Source organism: Hibiscus syriacus, unplaced genomic scaffold (assembly GCF_006381635.1).
Source record: "Hibiscus syriacus cultivar Baekdansim isolate YM2019G1 unplaced genomic scaffold, ASM638163v2 tig00112243_pilon, whole genome shotgun sequence".
Classification (NCBI taxonomy): domain Eukaryota; kingdom Viridiplantae; phylum Streptophyta; class Magnoliopsida; order Malvales; family Malvaceae; genus Hibiscus; species Hibiscus syriacus.
Window position 1 is genome coordinate 300,847 of NW_024063280.1, and position 18,898 is coordinate 319,744.

The 18,898-nt window shown below is 34.1% G+C and overlaps 3 protein-coding genes across 3 annotated transcripts; 1 reads left to right on the forward strand and 2 right to left on the reverse strand.

The window, feature by feature from the left end:
- Positions 1–4,849: 4,849 nt before the first annotated feature.
- Positions 4,850–8,083, forward strand: LOC120176401. Its single transcript, XM_039182828.1, has 7 exons — positions 4,850–5,099; positions 5,183–5,376; positions 5,482–5,772; positions 5,851–6,060; positions 6,168–6,438; positions 6,556–6,831; positions 6,954–8,083. The coding sequence occupies exons 1-7, from the start codon at positions 4,850–4,852 to the stop codon at positions 8,081–8,083; spliced, it is 2,622 nt and encodes an 873-aa protein (XP_039038759.1).
- A 2,119-nt stretch (positions 8,084–10,202) lies between these two features.
- On the reverse strand, positions 10,203–11,260 carry LOC120176402 (probable 2-oxoglutarate-dependent dioxygenase AOP1). The gene is made up of 2 exons (XM_039182829.1): positions 10,902–11,260; positions 10,203–10,773 (listed from the first exon to the last, which is right to left on the reverse strand). Exons 1-2 carry the CDS (start codon positions 11,255–11,257, stop codon positions 10,203–10,205), a joined length of 927 nt encoding a protein of 308 aa, XP_039038760.1. The 5' UTR covers positions 11,258–11,260.
- Positions 11,261–13,811: 2,551 nt separating this feature from the next.
- Positions 13,812–15,270, reverse strand: LOC120176404 (probable 2-oxoglutarate-dependent dioxygenase AOP1). Its single transcript, XM_039182830.1, has 3 exons — positions 14,897–15,270; positions 14,417–14,738; positions 13,812–14,057 (listed from the first exon to the last, which is right to left on the reverse strand). The coding sequence occupies exons 1-3, from the start codon at positions 15,268–15,270 to the stop codon at positions 13,812–13,814; spliced, it is 942 nt and encodes a 313-aa protein (XP_039038761.1).
- Between the last annotated feature and the right edge of the window lie 3,628 nt (positions 15,271–18,898).

Below are 18,898 nucleotides of genomic sequence, written 5' to 3' on the forward strand. Positions count from 1 at the left end.
TTCAGGACGTCGAAAGCATAAAATATGACTTTTCGGAAATTTGGAATTTTTGGTCAAAATCAAAGTCAACGGGTTTGACCGACAATTTCGAGGCCTTCGGGTTCGAATTTCGAAAAACGGACAGCGGATTCGGATTTGGGACGTCGAAAAATGTTAGGATAGGTATACTCGGTCGAAGTCAAAGGTCGTTTAATGCCCGATCAAAGCCGGTCAAAGTTTTGGTCAACAATGGTCAACGCCGGTCAACGGTCAACGGGTCAACGGGTCAACGGGTCGGGTCGGGTCAACTGGTCGGATAAACGGGTCGGGTAAACGGGTCGGGTTATGACCGGTCAAACCGGTCAACTATCCACCAAAACCGGTCAAACCGGTTACTTTTGTCTTCCCCACGCGCAGTGGCGGCGCGTGGGGGCGCGTGAACAGTGGTAAAATCCCGGAAAAATTTCTAAAAATTATTTTGAGCGATTTCGAGATACTTACAAAGCTCGGTTCACAATTTTGAACGGCGGAGAGCTCGATTTCAACAAATCGGAAAGTTTGACCGGTTCACCTCCCAACGCGCCGCCGCCGCCGGAGAAAAAAGAGAACACCGGTGGACTCGGAACGGCACAAGGAACACGATGGTGCGGGAGGTGTCGTAAACGGATGACCCGATCGTCTTGATTCGATGAAAAACCAACTAAAACCGAGTTATTACCGACGATACTTCCGACTGAAATTCACGACGAACGACGATGATTCACGATGAAAGGTTTGAGGGGTTTTTGTTCCTCGGTTGACAACGAACACGATGGTGGTTTCGGCTCGTCGTTTGGAGGTCGGACGACGAGTAGATCGGAGTTGGAAGCTGGGTTGTTGGAGAGGGGAAAACTGGAAAATATGCATCTGCGCACGGGGAGAAGAGATTTATAATTCAACATATATCAACAATGGGTAAACCAAGAGTTTAGCCACTGAACTTTATGCACTTCATAAAACGGTCTGCCAACTTTGAAATCTTATAATTTAATACCCGATTCATTCCAAAAAATACCAATTAAATTCATCACTTTATAATTTCTTAAATTTAGCCCCTAAATTGGGGTGTTACAATTAAGTTCTCTTCACCAATAATTTTCGAAATTACATCATCCTTCCATTATTGAAAACTAAATTTTAATCATTTACGTTATTAATTTCTCAAAATTTCGTCACTTAATCGATGACCGGACGTGTTAAAAATGATTAATTTTTAATTTAACTCTTAAACTTTAGAGAAAATATTAATCTAGTCATAAACTTGTTTCTCACCTCAAAAGATCCTAAAAACTCTTTTACCTCGGAATTCAGTCAAAGTTTTCAATCGTATGCAATCGCTCGCCACTATCGATCTTCGTCAACAGTGACTGTTATACTCTTAAAAATTCTAATTCATCTTTTCTAACCTCTTGAATACAAATTTAGTGTCCGTTGCACCGAAAAAATCAATAACTCCACAAATCTAACCTAGAATCTTTCCAATCTCCCCAAATCTATCGTCAAATCATGTCAATTTCAAATTATACTGTTCCACTTCCCAACACGCTTCGTTTGATCATTGAGATTAGTCGAAATATCATCGGAGTTATATTTTAATAATAAATATGGTGACATGTTTTCTAAATTGTTCTTGTCTGATTCTTGGGCATGATTGTTGCATTTGTCCTACCACCATTGTTTATTATTTCATGCATGTATTTTAAATAATTGCAATCCATCGAATATTTTCGGTGAAAGAAAACGACCGTCTTGCACTAGGGGACCAGAAAAGGTGATTTTATATTTATCTTTTTTTTTTTTAATTTTCCTTCAATAGAAACACTGTTAACCATTTCATAGTTTATTCATGCAAATGGTGAACAATAAAATAAAAAGTAATTAATGATAAACCCACAAACTAAAATATAAAGTATGTTTGTTTCATTGTAATTAATTTTTTAGACAAATACTTTTATGTTTTTCGATGTTTGGTTGAAGTAAAATGAACGATGAATATAAAATCAATTATAAGTTAATGAAAAAAAAACTAATCAACATAAAATGATTTACCGTATCATACCACTTAACTATTTAAATGATGTTAATCAAGTCACATTCTGTTAACATTTAATGAAAGTGAAACGTGGTAGTTAACAAAATTGGTATAATTAAATTTTGGTCCTCAATTATACATTTTATCAATTTGGTCCTAGTTTTGATTTTATTCAATAAATATAATTTTCCAATCAGATGGTGACACGCCAATACTTTCGTTAAAATTAAGACTAACTTGATAGAATTTATAAATATTGAGGACTAAGCATGTAATTATATTAATTTTATTCATTGTCACGTCAACACTCCCGTTAAATGTTAATGGAAGGTGGCTTGATTGACCTCATTTAAATAATCAAGTGATTTGAATTCAAGGACAGAGCTAGTATCAAATGATAGGAGGGGGAAATAGTTTATATCAAAAGAACAATAATCTATTAAGTATTTAAATATAAAAATTGGGGGCGGGGAAGACCTTATTTAACTAATATTAAAACTAAAAATGACCTAAAATGCTATTATACCAAAAAGTTTGGGAGGGCTAATAGCCCCTCCCAAGCACCATGTAGATTCTACCCTAGGTTTGATTGATAAAGTTAAAAGATCGGTTGTCAAAATGAAAAACGTGCAAAAGTTAAATAGTAATAGATATAGTTTATCCGAACAATTTTAGTGAGTAATTTTGTTCAAAAAAATTATACTGATGTCAACACACCTTTTCGTCCTACTAGGATTCAAACTCTTAAAAATATGATAGAATTTTGTTATGATTCAAACTCCTAAAAATAGGATAGAGTTATACTATTATTTAAACTCCTAAAGATAGGATCTACAAGCATTATAAATAGTCATTGTAACTCACTATTGTAACACATTCGGAGGAGGATATACGAAATACCAAGCAAAAAATTACAAGCAACTCGTAGCCATTTTTCAAAGCATTTATATTTTGAAATGTAAAGGTCATACCTTCGCGTGTTATTTTTCCTTACCCTTGCTGTGTTTTGATTTCGAAAGAAAACTGAGAGAAGTGTTTTTGGCCGATGAACGGGGGAGTTTTCGAGATCTATTTTTGTAGATCTAGTCCCAGAGGCTTGTGTTTTTGAAAAACTATTCGGATTTTTATAAACGGGTCGTGTGGATCCGCGTGTTTTATCATTTTTTTCTTCGATTGGCTTTTAATTTTGACCCCTAATTCTTTTTTTATTTTAATTTAACCCTTATTATTTATATGTATATATGTATATATTTTATTTATTTATTTATTATAATTTTTTTCATTTTTCTTTGTGTTATATTATATTAGTTTCCTATTATTATATATATATATATTATATTATTATTATTTTTATCTATGTTTACTTATTTTCTATGTTTTTTTACTATATTTTCCTAACGTTATATATATTCTTACTTTATTTTATTTTATATTTCTATGATTACTATTTTTTTAGTTAATATTATATGTATATTTATTTTTCATTTATTTATTATTATTATTACTATTTAGTATTTTATTATATTATACATACATTTTTATATTTTTATATATATTTTTTATTATTTTATTTATACTATTTATTTATTTTCATTATATTTTTAATTTCTTTGCTCTTATTATTATTTTTCTTTTTAAAAAAAAACACTTTACCTTTTTTATTCTTTTTGTATATATATTTTATCTTCATTTATTTTATTTTATTCAATTTCATTTTTTTTCATCCAATTATTTTATGTTTATTATTATTGGTTTCATTTATTTCCTTGGTTTACTCTTTAGTTTTGTTACTTTCTTTTATTATTATTATTTTCTTTTAAAATCTTATTTTTTAAGGGTATTTCCGTAAACTCATTAAGGGTAAGTAATTCAGATCAAATTTTACCTTTTAATTTAACTTGCAATTTTCTTAATCAAAGACAACTGGAAATTACGTAGTACCGAAAGGACGGTTCAAGGGTGCTAATCCTTCCTTGACCGTAACCGACTCCTGAACCCGACACATCTTTGGAAAGACGCAGATCAGGTAAGAAATAGGGTATCCGATCAACCGAAAGACGAAGCCCAATTCCGGGGCGACTCCAATTCACATTTTTCAAATCGAAGCCCAATTCCGGGGCCCAACCGAAAGACGGTTGCGACAACTGAGAACCGCAAATCAGAGATGAGTGACGTGAGAAACTATCCATGAATTCAAAAATCGTATATCCAAATTCAATCTGAGGGTCCATAGCAAGGAAGATCAACATGATTACAAAGAAGCGTCATTTTGACCAGTCGTGACATTGTCAGATCCAATTCTAAGAAAATTTAAAATAAAAGGAACGACCAAACGACCGAGAAAGAAGATGAAAAAAGTACTATAAAGACACAGAAATGACGTACCATAAAAATCAAATTATTTTTGTTAAAAAATGTTCATCCTAACCAACATCAAAACCAGTACTGTCACCAACTAAACAACTTTAAAAACGTTAATATAATTAATCCAATCTATATAAAAAAAGGAATCATGCATTAAAGAGAAAAAAATGAGAAAGTGGCTTGTTTTTTAAACAATTCCAAGACATCAATATATTCGGAAAGGGCGCATGATAAGGAAATGCTCTGGGTACAAGTTAGCAGGTCTATTGGCGCCCGAGTTTCCTGTTGATTCTCCGACGGTCGTTCTCCGTTTTCTTCACTCTCTATTCTGTTGTTGGGTTTCTCTTTTTCCATTTCATTCTCCAAATGGTTGGACAAAACTATTCAAAGATTCATAATCCCAAGACCTAGTTTTCTTTCCCCCAAATGTTCGCGATGGAAACCCGATTGTCCATCATCTCCCAGAAATCTTTGATTCTGGAATTTCCGCGTGGAATCTATCCCTGGTGGGTCAGTTTCTTGGAGTCTCACCCTGCTTCACTTCCTTGCAAAGAATTGTTGACAATGTCTGGAGTAAACCTCTGTTGGGTTCGCGAGTATAGGTTAGTTCTGCTGGCAACAACCTGTTTATTTTCTCGTTTGATAGTGAATCTGCTAGAGATTGGGTCATTGTTAACGGTTCATGGCACATTCATAACAAAACCCTTATCCTCCGTAAATAGGAACCAAACTTGAAGACCTTAAACCTTGACTTAACAAAAATCCCAGTCTGGGTTCATCTCTTCAATACACCCTTAGAACTCTTCACTCGATTAGGGCTTAGTTACATTGCTAGTGCCATTAGAGTTCCACTCTCAATGGATACTATCATTGCTGCTAAGATTAGGCTTGAATTTGTGAACATTCCAAAGTTCATTGAAGTAGAGCTTAAAAATGGCCAAAAAACCTCGATCAAGGTTGAGGTACCTTGGATCCTGCCTTCATGTAAAAAAGACAAGGTGTTTGGCCATAATGATAAGGGATGCCTTCACAAATCAACTGCCATACCTTATGTTTCCCAAGCCTAGAAAAAGAAGGAAGATTCTACTTCTAATTCAACAGCAATCCACATTGGTGGTGTAGAAGCTTTACAGGAACCAACTACTACTATTACTATTGAATCTGATGTTATTATTCAGAAAGAGGTGGCACAAGTCATTTCTACTAACCCCTTAGAGCTTACAGTTCCTACTGCTGTTGAAGTATCTCAGCCTGTGCATCAAGAGAATGACAAGGTTGCTGACCTTTCTATTAATATAACTGCTAGTAATGAAATTACAACCCTTCAGACTGCTGAAACTCATAATTCTAGTATTTCTGTTGATAAATCAATTAGTCATACTGTGGAAGCTACTATTACCAATATTCCTACTGCAAATGCTTAATCTTTTGTTCAGGCTATTTTAGAACATGCTAATGAAAAAACTTCTCAACCAGAAACTTCTATAAGAGGTAGAGGAAGGCCTAAAAAGGAAGTTGAAAAGGGTTCATTTTCTAGTTCAAGTAACAGATTTGAAGTGCTCAACTCTGTAGAGGATTCTCCCTCTATAGAAGTTCCACCTAGGAAGCCTAGAGCTGCATCAAAGGGAAATATTGTTTTGGTTAAGGTACTTAAATCAAAAAAGAAAGATCAGCTTGATAAAGCTAAGTCTCACTTTGTAGAAAGTCAAAGGGGTTCCTTGGGAACACCATCTTAATGATCGTTAGTTTCTAGAACATTAGAGGATTTAATAGTCCTCTAAAGAAAAATAAAGTGATCCTTAGAGCCTTACAAAAGAAAGTGGATGTTCTTTGTCTTTTGGAGACCAGAGTTAAACTGGAAAAATCAGAGGCTATACTAAAATCTAAACTCTTTAATTGGAATATTTGCACAAATTATGATCATGCCATTAATGGCAGAATTTGGATGCTATGGAGGAAGGGAATTGATATTTCCATAATTCAAGCTTCAGATCACTGTATCACTGCTAAAGGTACTGCTTTTGGTAATCAAGTCTTCATCACAACAATATATGGTAGTAATGAAGGAATAACCCGAAGATAGTTGTGGCATACGTTAAAGGATGTTAGTAATATTGTTGATCATTCTCCATGGGTCTTAGGAGGAGACTTTAATATTTTCCTACATTTTCAAGAAAGCTCTGATCACGAGCTGTTAGGCCCTTACACTTCTCCTGATATGAGTGATTTTCAAGAGTTTACCCATGAGCTTAACCTCCTTGATCACCTTTATTTTGGGCCTAAGTTCAGTTGGAGAAACAAGCAACATGATCTTTTTCTCGCCAAAAAACTTGATAGGATCCTGATAAATCCTACTTGGGACTCTTTCTTTCAACATTCATTTGTGGAATTTCTAGCTCCAGGTGTTTCTGAGCACAGTATGACCATCATTTGGCTTTCAAAAGAGTCTTCTGAACAAGACCCAAACCTTTCAAATTTTTTAATTTTTGGGCTTCTCATCCTAATTTCCTTATTGTTACTAGAAATTCTTGGGTCCAAGATGCTCAAGGCAATCCCATGATGATTTTATTCTCAAAACTCAAAAGACTCAAAGTTTGCCTAAAGAAATTCAACAAAGACAACTTCAACAATCTTTCGGATCGTGTGAAATTAAAGATAATTGTGCTGGAAAATCAACAACTCCTCACGCTCAAAGGTGAGGATACCATTGTGAAAGAACTTGAAATTCAAGAACATATGAAGACCCTTGAAGAAGCAGAATCTTTGTTCCTCAAGCAAAAGGCAAAAGTTCAATGGATAAAAGATGGAGACAAAAACTATAAATTTTTTCATTCTATAGTAGCCTTTAAAAACAAGAGGGATACTATAAGAGTCATTCTTGATGATAGAGATAATAGGCTTGAAACTTTTGATGCCATGGCTAATGAAGTGACTACTTTTTACTATAAGTTACTTGATACTGTTGATCCTTTGGTCAAGGATATGAACCCTTCCATTCTTCAAGACCTCCTTAATTTTTCTTTTCCTCTTAAAGCTTCTCCCTCTCTAGTTAAGGAGGTCTCAGCTGAAGAAATTCAAAAAGCCTTATTCAGTCAAGATAATGAAAAAGCCCCAGGACCGAATGAATTCTCTCATTTCTTCTTCAAGAAATACTGGTCAATAGTGGGAGAAGATGTCTCCAATGATGTCAATTATTTTTTCTGCAATAGCTATATCCATCCAACCTTCAACTCCACAACTATCACCCTTGTTCCCAAAGTCCCTAATCCTTGCACTGTTAAAGATTTTAGGCCAAGTTCCTGTTGTTCAGTCATCTACAAGATTATTTCTATAATCATTGTTACTAGGTTGATAGAATTTCTGCCTGGGATTATCTCTTTAAACCGGACTAGTTTTATCCGAGGTCGTGATATCATTGATAATGTTCTCCTTGCTCAGGAGATGGTAAAAGGGTATGGTAGGAAATCCATCTCTCCAAGATGCTCAATGAAGATTGATCTTCATAAGACTTTCGACTCTTTGCATTGGAGATTCTTATTAGCAATCCTTAAAGCCCTCCATCTTCCTCAAAAATTTATTGCTTGGATTGAAATCTGTTTTTCTCAAGCTAGGTACTCTATTGCTTTCAATGATACCTTAATAGGCTATTTCAAAGGGCCAGAGGTTTAAGATAAGGGGATCCCCTTTCCCCTTATCTTTTCGTTCTTGCAATTAACTTCATTTCTAAAATGCTTAATATAGCTGTTGCCAAAGGAATCTTTGCTTTTTACCCAAAATGCAAGAAGATTGGGTTAACTCATCTCTCATTTGTAGATGATTTACTGATTTTCTGTAAAGGAAATATGGACTCTGTGGCTGGTGTCTCGAGTGTCCTTCATCAGTTTTATCAAGTTTATGGTCTTCATTTAAATTCCTCCAAATGTGAGATCTACTCTGCGGGTATCTCTTCTAGGGATATAGAGAATATGAAAATTATGTTTGGGTTTAAAACAGGTTGCCTGCCTGTAAGGTACCTAGGAATACCTCTTGTTACCCGAAAATTCTCTCTGAAGGACTGTGAACCACTGCTTGACAAAATTAGGCAAAGGTTACACCACTGGTCTACTAGAAATTTAAGTTATGCTGGCAGACTCGAGCTAATCATATATGTTTTATTTAGTGTCAGTAATTTCTGGTGTAGACAACTAATCCTTCCAGTTTCTATTTTGAAATCAGTGGATCAATTATACTCAAGGTTCTTTTGGAAAGGAGCAGACAAATCGACAGTTGGAGCAAGAGTTAGTTGGGACCAAATCTGTCTTTTAAAATCAGAAGGAGGCTTAGGACTAAAAAATATAACCACTTGGAACAAAGCTTGCATTATGATCCTAATTAGAAAGATCCTTGCAGGAGATGGCTCGCTCTGGGTTGCATGGCTAAATAACTATGTTTTCAAGGAACATAACTTCTGGCAGTTTGAGGATGGGTCTAATATCAGCTGGAATATTATAAGAATTCTCAAATTGAGAAACACTGCATACCCTCTTTATTCTTCTGGTATTCTGCAGACAAAGGAAATCTGGGAAAAATAAGGATGCAAGGGCAGAAAGTGCACTGGCACCGACTCGTATGATATCCTATGCACTTACCTAAGCATAGCTTGATTACTTGGATGACCATCTTGAACAGGTTACCCACTAGCGATCGCTTACAATGTATGGGATTAATCACTGCTAGAATATGTGTAAACTGCAGAACCTTTAACTAAAGCAGGGACCACTTGTTTTCTCAATGCCCCTTAGCTGTTAACCTCTGGAAATCTGTTCTCCATTTGAATGGTATGAACTACACTGCACTGACTTGGGAAGAAATGGTCTCTCGGGCTAGCTCAATGTGGAAAGGGAAATCTCTAATCACCACTATCTTCAAAATTTCATGGAATGCTTATATCTACTTTTTGTGGCAAGAACGTAATCGCAGACTATTTCAAGGAAGATCCCGAACTGTTGAAAATTTTCTCAAGGAAATCATAGAAACTGTTAGTATAAGGCTTAGGGGAAAACTATTAACAGACTAGATTGCACTAACTTCCACCTTTGTAATGCTTGGAGTATAGTCTAACCAATCTTTTGTTCTTTTGATTGTTTGTATTGCTCTTTTTTGTTTGATTGGTTGATTGGTTGTAACATTACATTGCTTTGGGTAATAAAATTTTGATTTATCCCAAAAAATATATTCGGTAAAAGAAAACAACCATTTTGCACTAGGGACCAGAAAAAAACATTTTAATATTTGTTTATCTTTTAAGATAAATTACACATTTAGCACATAAATTATCGATTTTGATCCGTTTTAATTCCTAAACTTTTGATTTTTTCAAAATCGTACCTTAAGTTTAGTTTTTATTTCATTTTAGTACCCTGTTAAAAATTTAAGGTTAATCAAGCTAAAAGTTTAGACACTAAAATGGATCAAAACTGATAGTCTAGATATTAAATGCGATAATGTTTTATTTAGAATTGTAGGTACTTGCATACTCAAAGTCAAGATTGGTAAGGACTCCCTCGTTAACATGAAAAGACAAAGAAAGAGTCCCAATTATACGTCTTGTAGGGTTCTACAATTAGATGTGATGTAATCAATAATCATTGCTTCCTCTTCTTTGTGTGATGATAATATTATTGGACTCTGGTATATGAGTCTAGAGTATATGGGTGAGAATGGCATAGAAGAATTAAGCAACAAGTGACTCCTTGATAGACAAAGCATTAGTAACATCATAATAAAATTCATTTATTATGTCCAAATCTTAGATACTGCAATAAGTTATAAGATTTGTCCTGTTTCCCTGATCAAGTTGGGTGGAGAAATGTTCAATGAAGTCTTCGTGGTCATAGGGTTTGAAGAGCCTGGGATTTTCATCATCCACAAGTTCACTCGGAGCCTTCACTAGGTAGCCTCCTCTCGTCCTCGCGAACAACCCGACGACATGCCGGACCCTGTTTCCCGTCGTAACGACGCGGTGACGAGTCGGAGACAATCTACCGTTTAACCATACACTGAGCGATTCTCCGATGATGACGATTATAGAGTTCGGTGAAGGCTTGACATCGATCCATTCGCCGGCTTCGGTTTGAATCCCCAATCCGTTAATCTCGTTTTGATACAAAAGAGTGATCATGTTGAGGTCATGGTGCGGAACGGACATAACAACTGGCTCGTTGGTGTTTGGACCTTCATATTTCAAGGCTCTTAGCTGATAATTTGTGGAGTCAATGAGCTCATCCGTGTATTTCTCTACCCCGAAACTCTCCAAAATCATTCTCATAATTGTCTTCTCTAATTCCGATACAAGTTGAATGAATGATACCATTGTTTTACTGTCAAATCCAGAGCAAATAAATGACCAAACCAAACAATTTTAATTTGGACAAAAATAAGTTTAATATTTTCAATTTATAGTAAAATAGAGGGATGGAATTCATAATTAGACATATTTCTAAATTACCTGAAGCTTGTGTTTCCTTGAGGCCACAAAGTGGTGGTGAGGGGCTCAAGGTTTTCAGCAACATGTGCATCATCAATCGATAAGCTTTCATGCAACCCTAGTGGTGGAGGGCCAAAATAGCCACGTAAGGGCTTCTCCGATTCGCAAAGCCTTTTTGTTTCTAAAGGCAAGTGAAAGAACTCTTCCATGGCCCTAAACACCGGCTCTCGATGCTCGACGGCTCGATCAACCGACGCCTCAAAACAATTGTACGCTTCCAGTGCTCCCATGACTTGAGATTTCACCCAATCCCATTCGAGGCTGCCCGGCTTTATCAAGTCTAGTTTTGAGAAATCTATAACTGGAATCTTTGCCATGTCTGTCTTTTATTTTTCCTATATGTAAACGATGCTTGAATCTGTACTTGAATGACACCTTTTATATAAAAATCTATGAGATTTATTATTGCACTGTGAGCTCATTGGGTGAGCTTAATCGTAAAAAAGAATATTATTCCTTTTAAAGAATTTGAATTCGAATAACTATATTTATCGGTGTCAGTGTGTGTCTTGTCATAAATTAAGAAAAGAGAAAATTATTGTATTGAAAGTCACTTGATGCGATGATAATTTGCATCTAGGGACATTAAAGGTTTTTCCATGGTTATAAGTAGGGATGGACCTAAGGAGGGCGGGTGTGGCGGTTGGTCCCTTAAAAATTTAAAATTATAATATATTTTAGATTTTATCTATGTATTTTCTATTGAAAATTTATTTTGCTCCCCCTAAAATTTTATAAGTTCAAGTTCTCCCCTCCAGAAATTTTATAAGTTCAAATTTGTCTTCTCTAACATAAAATCTTGTGTACGTCCTTGATTGTCTGTATTATTTTCTATCCATTTGCTTACTTGTTTGATGTTGATGAATTTACAGTTTATTAATGCGATGAGGTAGGATGAACAAAGGAACATATGAATAACTCCATGCAACAAAATAAAAATTTAGAGATTGGAATTGCATTTAGAGATGACAATTTAATCCGAATTCGATGAGTTTCGACTTATTCAATTTGATAGGGTTATTTTTTAAAAAAAGAGCAGGTTTTGATCAGGTTAGATTTTTTAAGGGTTGATGTCGGATCAGGTCAGGTTATTGTGGAGGGTGAAAAAACTCCGACCCGACCCCAGGATAATAATGTAATCTCATTAAAAATTTATTATTATTTTAATTAAGTCAATATTTTATATCGGGTTGGGTCGAGTCTGATTTATACTCTAAAAAATCAGAGTCAACTCGGAGTCTAGTGGAGGGTATATATTTTTCGGATCGAGTCGAATGGAGAATATAAAATTTTCGGATCGAATTAGATTCGGGTAGATGTTATATATTTTCGGATCGGGTCGGATTGACAAAAGAACGCTACGAAATGATTACATGTTTTAATTATTCTTGTCTTGACTGCTTCTTCGGCATGATGCTTGCATTTGACCCACCACCATTCTTTATTGTTTTATACTTATATTTTTAAATAATTGCAAACCATCAATATTTTCGGTAAAAGAAAACGACCATTTTGCACTAGGGGACCAGTAAAGATCATTTTATGGTTGTACCTTCCATATGTATCCCTACAGAGATTGGTTCACAACATATGAAACTATATTTATATGTACCGTCAAGAATGGGGAGAAGGGCAGGTACAGAGTTGTCGGCCATGTACATCCGCCCCTGGGTGAGCCTCGTCCCCTAGCTCTTCAACTATATGTACGGTCCCACTAATGAATGAGAACATCCCGATGAGTATCTTGTTCCCTTCTCCTTGAGGATCACTTGATGATAGCATGATGGTATTCGGTCATTACTCCATGCCTAATCCAACAAAAAGATGTAAGAATAGTCGGTGGCGGCGCATGGCATCGCGTGCGACGATAAAAAGGTCAGGGAAGGCGGTTGATCAATCTTGATGCTCTAAATAAGACATTATTAGTTTTGTTATTATTTTAAATAATAAATTCGGTAAAAATGACCGAAAACATCATTATTTTAACTGATTTTAATTACCGAAAAACATTATTTTTTGATCGGATTTTTTTACCGCCTTTACCTATATAAGTAATTAGAACCCGTTAAAATAATAATATTTTCGATCATTTTTTACCGGTTTTCTTATTTAAAATAATAACAAAACCAGTAGTACCTTATTTTAGCCGTATACTATGGCGTCGCACCGCAGAACTGCCCCATGGTTACACTATCACCTAAATTCTATATTTTTTTTTCTCTAGGCTAATAGGGGATGAGAAAATTAAAGCTCAAGTCCTTGAACTTTCAGGAATTTCAAAAATTGCCCTAAAATTTGTTTCAACATCTTGCAAAATGATCCCCAAATTAATTAAATAAAATTCAAATTAAAAGAAAATAAATATTGGGTGTTACAAAAACGGTTCAATAAAGCTCTATATTGATTATTGCCAATTGGATAAGTTAACTATAAAGAATAAATATATAATTTTAAGAATTGACGATTTGTTTAATCAGTTAAAGAGTATTTTACTTTACTATGAGATCAATCTTCAGTCTAAATATTATCGTATGAAAATGAAATAGTCTAAAATCCCGACAACTATACTTAGTACTCGTTATGGCTTTACGAGTTCCTAATTATGTTGTTCGGACTCACCAATGTTCCGGTTGTTTTTGTGAATTTGTAGAATCTGATGTTCCAACTCTATATGGATCAATTTTCAGTTTTGTTCTTCATTGACATCCATGCGTTACTCTAAAACCGAAGGTGATCATGATAATCATATTCGAATAGTTCTCTAAATCCATGCGAAGAACAATTTTTTAAAATCAGACAGAAATCACTCAACACGGATGAACATGTGACAACTAAGAACAAACATTTCAACCATACATAGAAACATACATCTCAAACACCAGCAAAGTCTTTGATAAAACATGGGTTGGAGTTCGGTCCCAGATTCAGTTTCACGTAATGAAGGAAATCGAAGTGGTTGAAGGACTTGTATTTGATGGGGTGAGCCTCGTACCCTAGCTCTTCAAGTATATGTACGGTCCCACTAATGAATGAGAACATCCCCAATGAGTATCTTGTTCCCTTCTCCTTGAGGATCACTTGATGATAACATGATGGTATTCGGTCGTTACTCCATGCCTAATCCAACAAAAAGATGTAAGAATAGTCGGTGGCAACAGAGACTCGGTGGGGACAGTCCTCTCCCTTGAAAATTTTAAATTAGTATATATTTTATATATTTTTTTGATAAAGTACACAAATGATCTCCTGACTATAAGGCATTGCTTTGTTAAGTCTCTTAACTATTAAAAGTTACAAAATGGTCAGTGACTATTAAAATGTTCCCGAACTTGTCATTTCGTTAAAAATTAATGATCGTCTAAGTTGGACATTAACCTTCTTACTGTAATTTAATAAAATCAATTTTTAATGATATCTATTGACACTGTCGATGTTTTTAAGAAATGGTTGGTCAACTTAAGGTTTAGGGTACTGACCAGCAATGCTTCTCCAGCCATGACAATAAAAGAAGTTGGCGATGGTGGAATATCGACCCATTGATCATCCTTCACTTTCACCTGCAAACCACTGACTTTACCTTGATGAAGTATAGAAAACAAAGTTTTGTCTGCATGAGGCAATAAACCTTCGTTACTCTGCTCCATCGTAGGCTCATTGTATTTGAAGTATCGAAGAAGATAGTTCGTATTGTTGCTGTAATAATCATAGTAATATCCAACACCATAGCTTTCGAATAACATTCTCGCCACAGTCCGATCGAGTTCCGTCACCAGCTCCGAATAGCTTTGAGCACTTTCACTAACATTCATCCAAAATTAAAATTTCAGTAAACATAATTTTTAAAACATGGTCAAAAAGAAAATCATCAAGTAACTTCTGTAACAGAATATCTCGGGTTCAAGTGATTACGTCTGCAAGGCATGTAACGTAAGATTTTGAACATATAATGTCTATACCGAAAGCGATCGTTTCCGGCAGGCCACATGAGATTGGTGAAACTTGCAGTTGAATCGAAAGATGTTGGATGGTCGATGGCCAAAGATTCGTAGAGTGGAAGAGATTTGTATTGTCCGAAGTATTCGAAGTAGGGTTTGTTGCTGGTGTTCTTCGTTTTTACCTCCGTTGGGAGATCGAACAACTCTTCAGCTCCGGCGAAAGCTGCACCGTGAACCTGGGGAGATATTTTCTCGAATTTCGCTTCGAAGCAGCCGTATTCCTCCAGAGCTCGCCGGACATCGTTGCATGTTGGTGCCCAACCGCTTGATCCAGGCTTTAGATTCTCATCGGAAAAATCGATAACCGGAAGCTTTGGATATGATTCCAACCCCATCACTAAGCAATTGATATTATTGTTATTTTAGTCTCCGAGTTTTTAGATGAATCAAATTGACCTTTTGAGCCTGCTACTTATAGATGAAAGTTCATTACTGTTATATTATCGGAGAACTTCTATAGGTGTAATTTCACTTTCGGAAGCATAATTTCTCCGTTAATTTATTAAGATTATTTCTAAAAAGATACGATGACGATCTTTGACAATACTTTTAATAAAATCTTTAATAAATGGTCCCCTACTATAGGGCATTACTTTATTGATTCCCTTAACTATTAAAAATTATAAAATGATCCATTGATTATAGATTGTTGCCTTATTGAGTCTCTCGACTATTAAAAGTTACAAGATGGTTACCCGACTATTTATTATGTTTCAAACTCGTCATTTTCTATTAAAAATTAGCGGCAGTTTGAGCTGGATGTTAATCTGTTGTCTGAGATATGATAGTCACTTGAGATTCTAGGGCCATGTTTTATCATATCTCAGATAAATACTTAACATCCAACCCAGATTGCCATCAATTTTTTTTTAACAAAAAATGACGAATTTGGAATATAATGAATAGTCAGGTGACCATTTTGTAACTTTTAATAGTCGGGGGACTCAACAAGGCAACATCCTATAGTCGTAGGATCATTTTATAACTTCTAATTGTTAGGGGACTTAACAAAGTAACACCCTATAATTGAGGGATCATTTTATAACTTTTGATTGTCATATGACTCAACAAAACAAAACGAAACTATAATCAAGAGACCATTTGTATACTTTACACTCATATATTTTATTGATTTTATGATCCATGCATAACGATCATCATTCTAGACTTGACCTAAACATACAAAGGGACTCAATGTATATACCGCAATGGCACTTCTGATGAAACTTCAAGCATCATTCCGCTAACTTTCGCTCCGTATCATTGATATTATTGTTGATAATCGACCGACCATCGATTATAATTCTTTATTGTCATTAACAACTGTATGTAACAAAAAATAAAATAAATAATTTTTGTAATATTAAATACAATAATTCTAACATATACAAATAAGAAAACTGGTGTATATAATATACCACGATTAGGGATGTAAATGAGACGAGACAGATCGCGAGCTATTCGAGATCGACTCGATCAAGACTCGATAAATACTCGAATTGAATGGACTCGACTCGAGCTCGAGCTCGACTCGAGTTCTTAACGAACCGAAACGAGCTACTCGATTTTATTTTAAAAAAAAAATTATTAATAATATTAATATTTATGTATGGATTTTTTTAAAAATACAGTAAGATTTTAATATATTTAAGATTCATGTTCGAATTTGAGTTTGAGGCTTCAATCAAGTTAAGTTTAAGAATTGTTTTTCTTCATTTCGAGCCTTTTCGAGCTGCTCACGAGCTTCAGTTCAGGATTTCGAGTTCGAGTCGAGCTTGAAAAATTTTAAGCTCGCGAGTTTTCGAGTCGAGTCGAGCTCAATTTCAGAGTTTTCGAGTCGAGTCGAGCTCAACAATACTCGAACTCGGCTCGGCTCGTTTACACCCCTAACCACGATATGATTCTCTCACAGAAAAGAAAAAACAATTTGTTTTACATGTCAATTTCATTACACCTTATCAATAATTGGTCCCCAACATTAATGTTGGTCAAGATAATAGCAACATGCATTACTTTGATTTATCATAGTGACATATTAGATTGCATTTTATTTATTTATAAAGCAGTCCATTCGTTATTAGTTCGGTTGATCATATCACTGTAATTAATAAAAATTATAATTTAATTTTATTTAGTTTGATTGAAAAAAGTTTCTAAGTGGGTTCTATACGTATTGTGATGTGTTTAAGGTTTCTAAAATACTAATGTCAACAAAAGTACAATGAAATATCAAAAATAATATATATGTGTATATATAGAGAGGGGATAAGTGGTATTTACACGTATTTGGTTGGGGGAATGTGAGATTCTCATTGTGAGATTCTCATGGGAATGGAATCCACATTCCTCCGTTTGGTTGGTTGGGAATGTCATTCCCGGTAATCTTACATTACCAATAGTGGATTTTTTAGGTATATTACTGGAAATGTCATTACCACCATTTCCTTAGGTATTGTTGGATTACCAGCGTTTTGGATTAAAATGCCCTTAAAAAAAATTTATTTTCAAAAATATTCTTATTCTGTCATTGAATAATAAAAATTCTACGAAGGTTAAATTACAAATTTATCCTTAAACTATTTTAGATTTACAAAAAAAAATCTATAATTAAATTTTTATATGAAATTCATGGGTTAAAATAAAATTTTACCCTTTCATTAAACCTTTTTATATTTTTAATTTTGTAAAAAAATTATATAAATTTTATGAATTTAAATTTTTTAAAGAAAACATATAAATATTTTCCAACTTGTTAAATATATATATATATATAATAAAGACAAATTGATCAAATATACATTCTAATAATCTTTTATTCCTTTAACCAAACACGGTAATCTTACATTCCTGCTAAACCAACCAAACACAAAATGCAACATTTCTAGTAATCATATTCCCTGGTAATCTTTTATTCCCACCGGTAATCTTACATTCCGTGAACCAAACACACCCCTAGTATAAAACTTTTAGTTTTACATTCTTTTAGGATCGTTAAACGAGGAAAAATCAAAGGTTGTTGTTAATTCATTGTTTTCTTTCCGGTGAATATTTTCTTGTTTTCCATTATTAATTTTAGTTTTTGATTTCTTCTCGTCCAACGATCCTATAAAGATGTAAAATTTATTAGTTTTATGTAATGTAAGTAGGTACTACGTAATATATATATTTATATATTAAACATTAAAATATCAAATGATTCTCATTCGAGAAATGCAACGACAAGAGTTTACGTGATAACAATAAAAGATCGAAAAGCACACGTAGACTGACAAGGGTATATTCTATCCAGGACCACAGCGGCCATGGTCCCTTAAATTTTCTAAATATTTATTTAATTTTTTATATTATCATTTAAATACATGATATATTTGTTTTTGGCCTCAAATTTATTAACTACTTTATATTACTTTTAAAAATAATGTACATTGATGCTTAATTACTCATAACCTTCCACTCGATCGGAACCAACTCATCAATTTTAAAATAAAACCCAAACCTGACCAACTTAAAATAATATATTATAAAAAATATTGTTTTATTTAATAAAAAGTAAAAATGTAATTGAAAAAATAATGTGTAGAAGAGTCTTTTTTTTGCAGTTATCCTTAAATATATATGGTAAAATTACAAATATTTTCGGGTTGATACTCGTTGATTTGAGTCTTGTACCCATCCCTATTATCCTTGATATAAATATACAAATAATAATCCTATATAGAATATATGATGATAGAATAAAATTATGAGTTAATTACATTATACATCCTCAAACTATGACCCTCGTTCTAGATTGGTCCTCAAATTTCTGGATACTCTAATTTCATCACTAAACTATGCATCTTAATTTAAATTGATCCCTAAGCTTTTAGGAATTCTGAATTCATCCCCAAACTATGATTTTCATTTTAAACGAGTCCACAAACTTTCAAACGGTCCAATAACTTCCCTTAAATCACTTAAAAA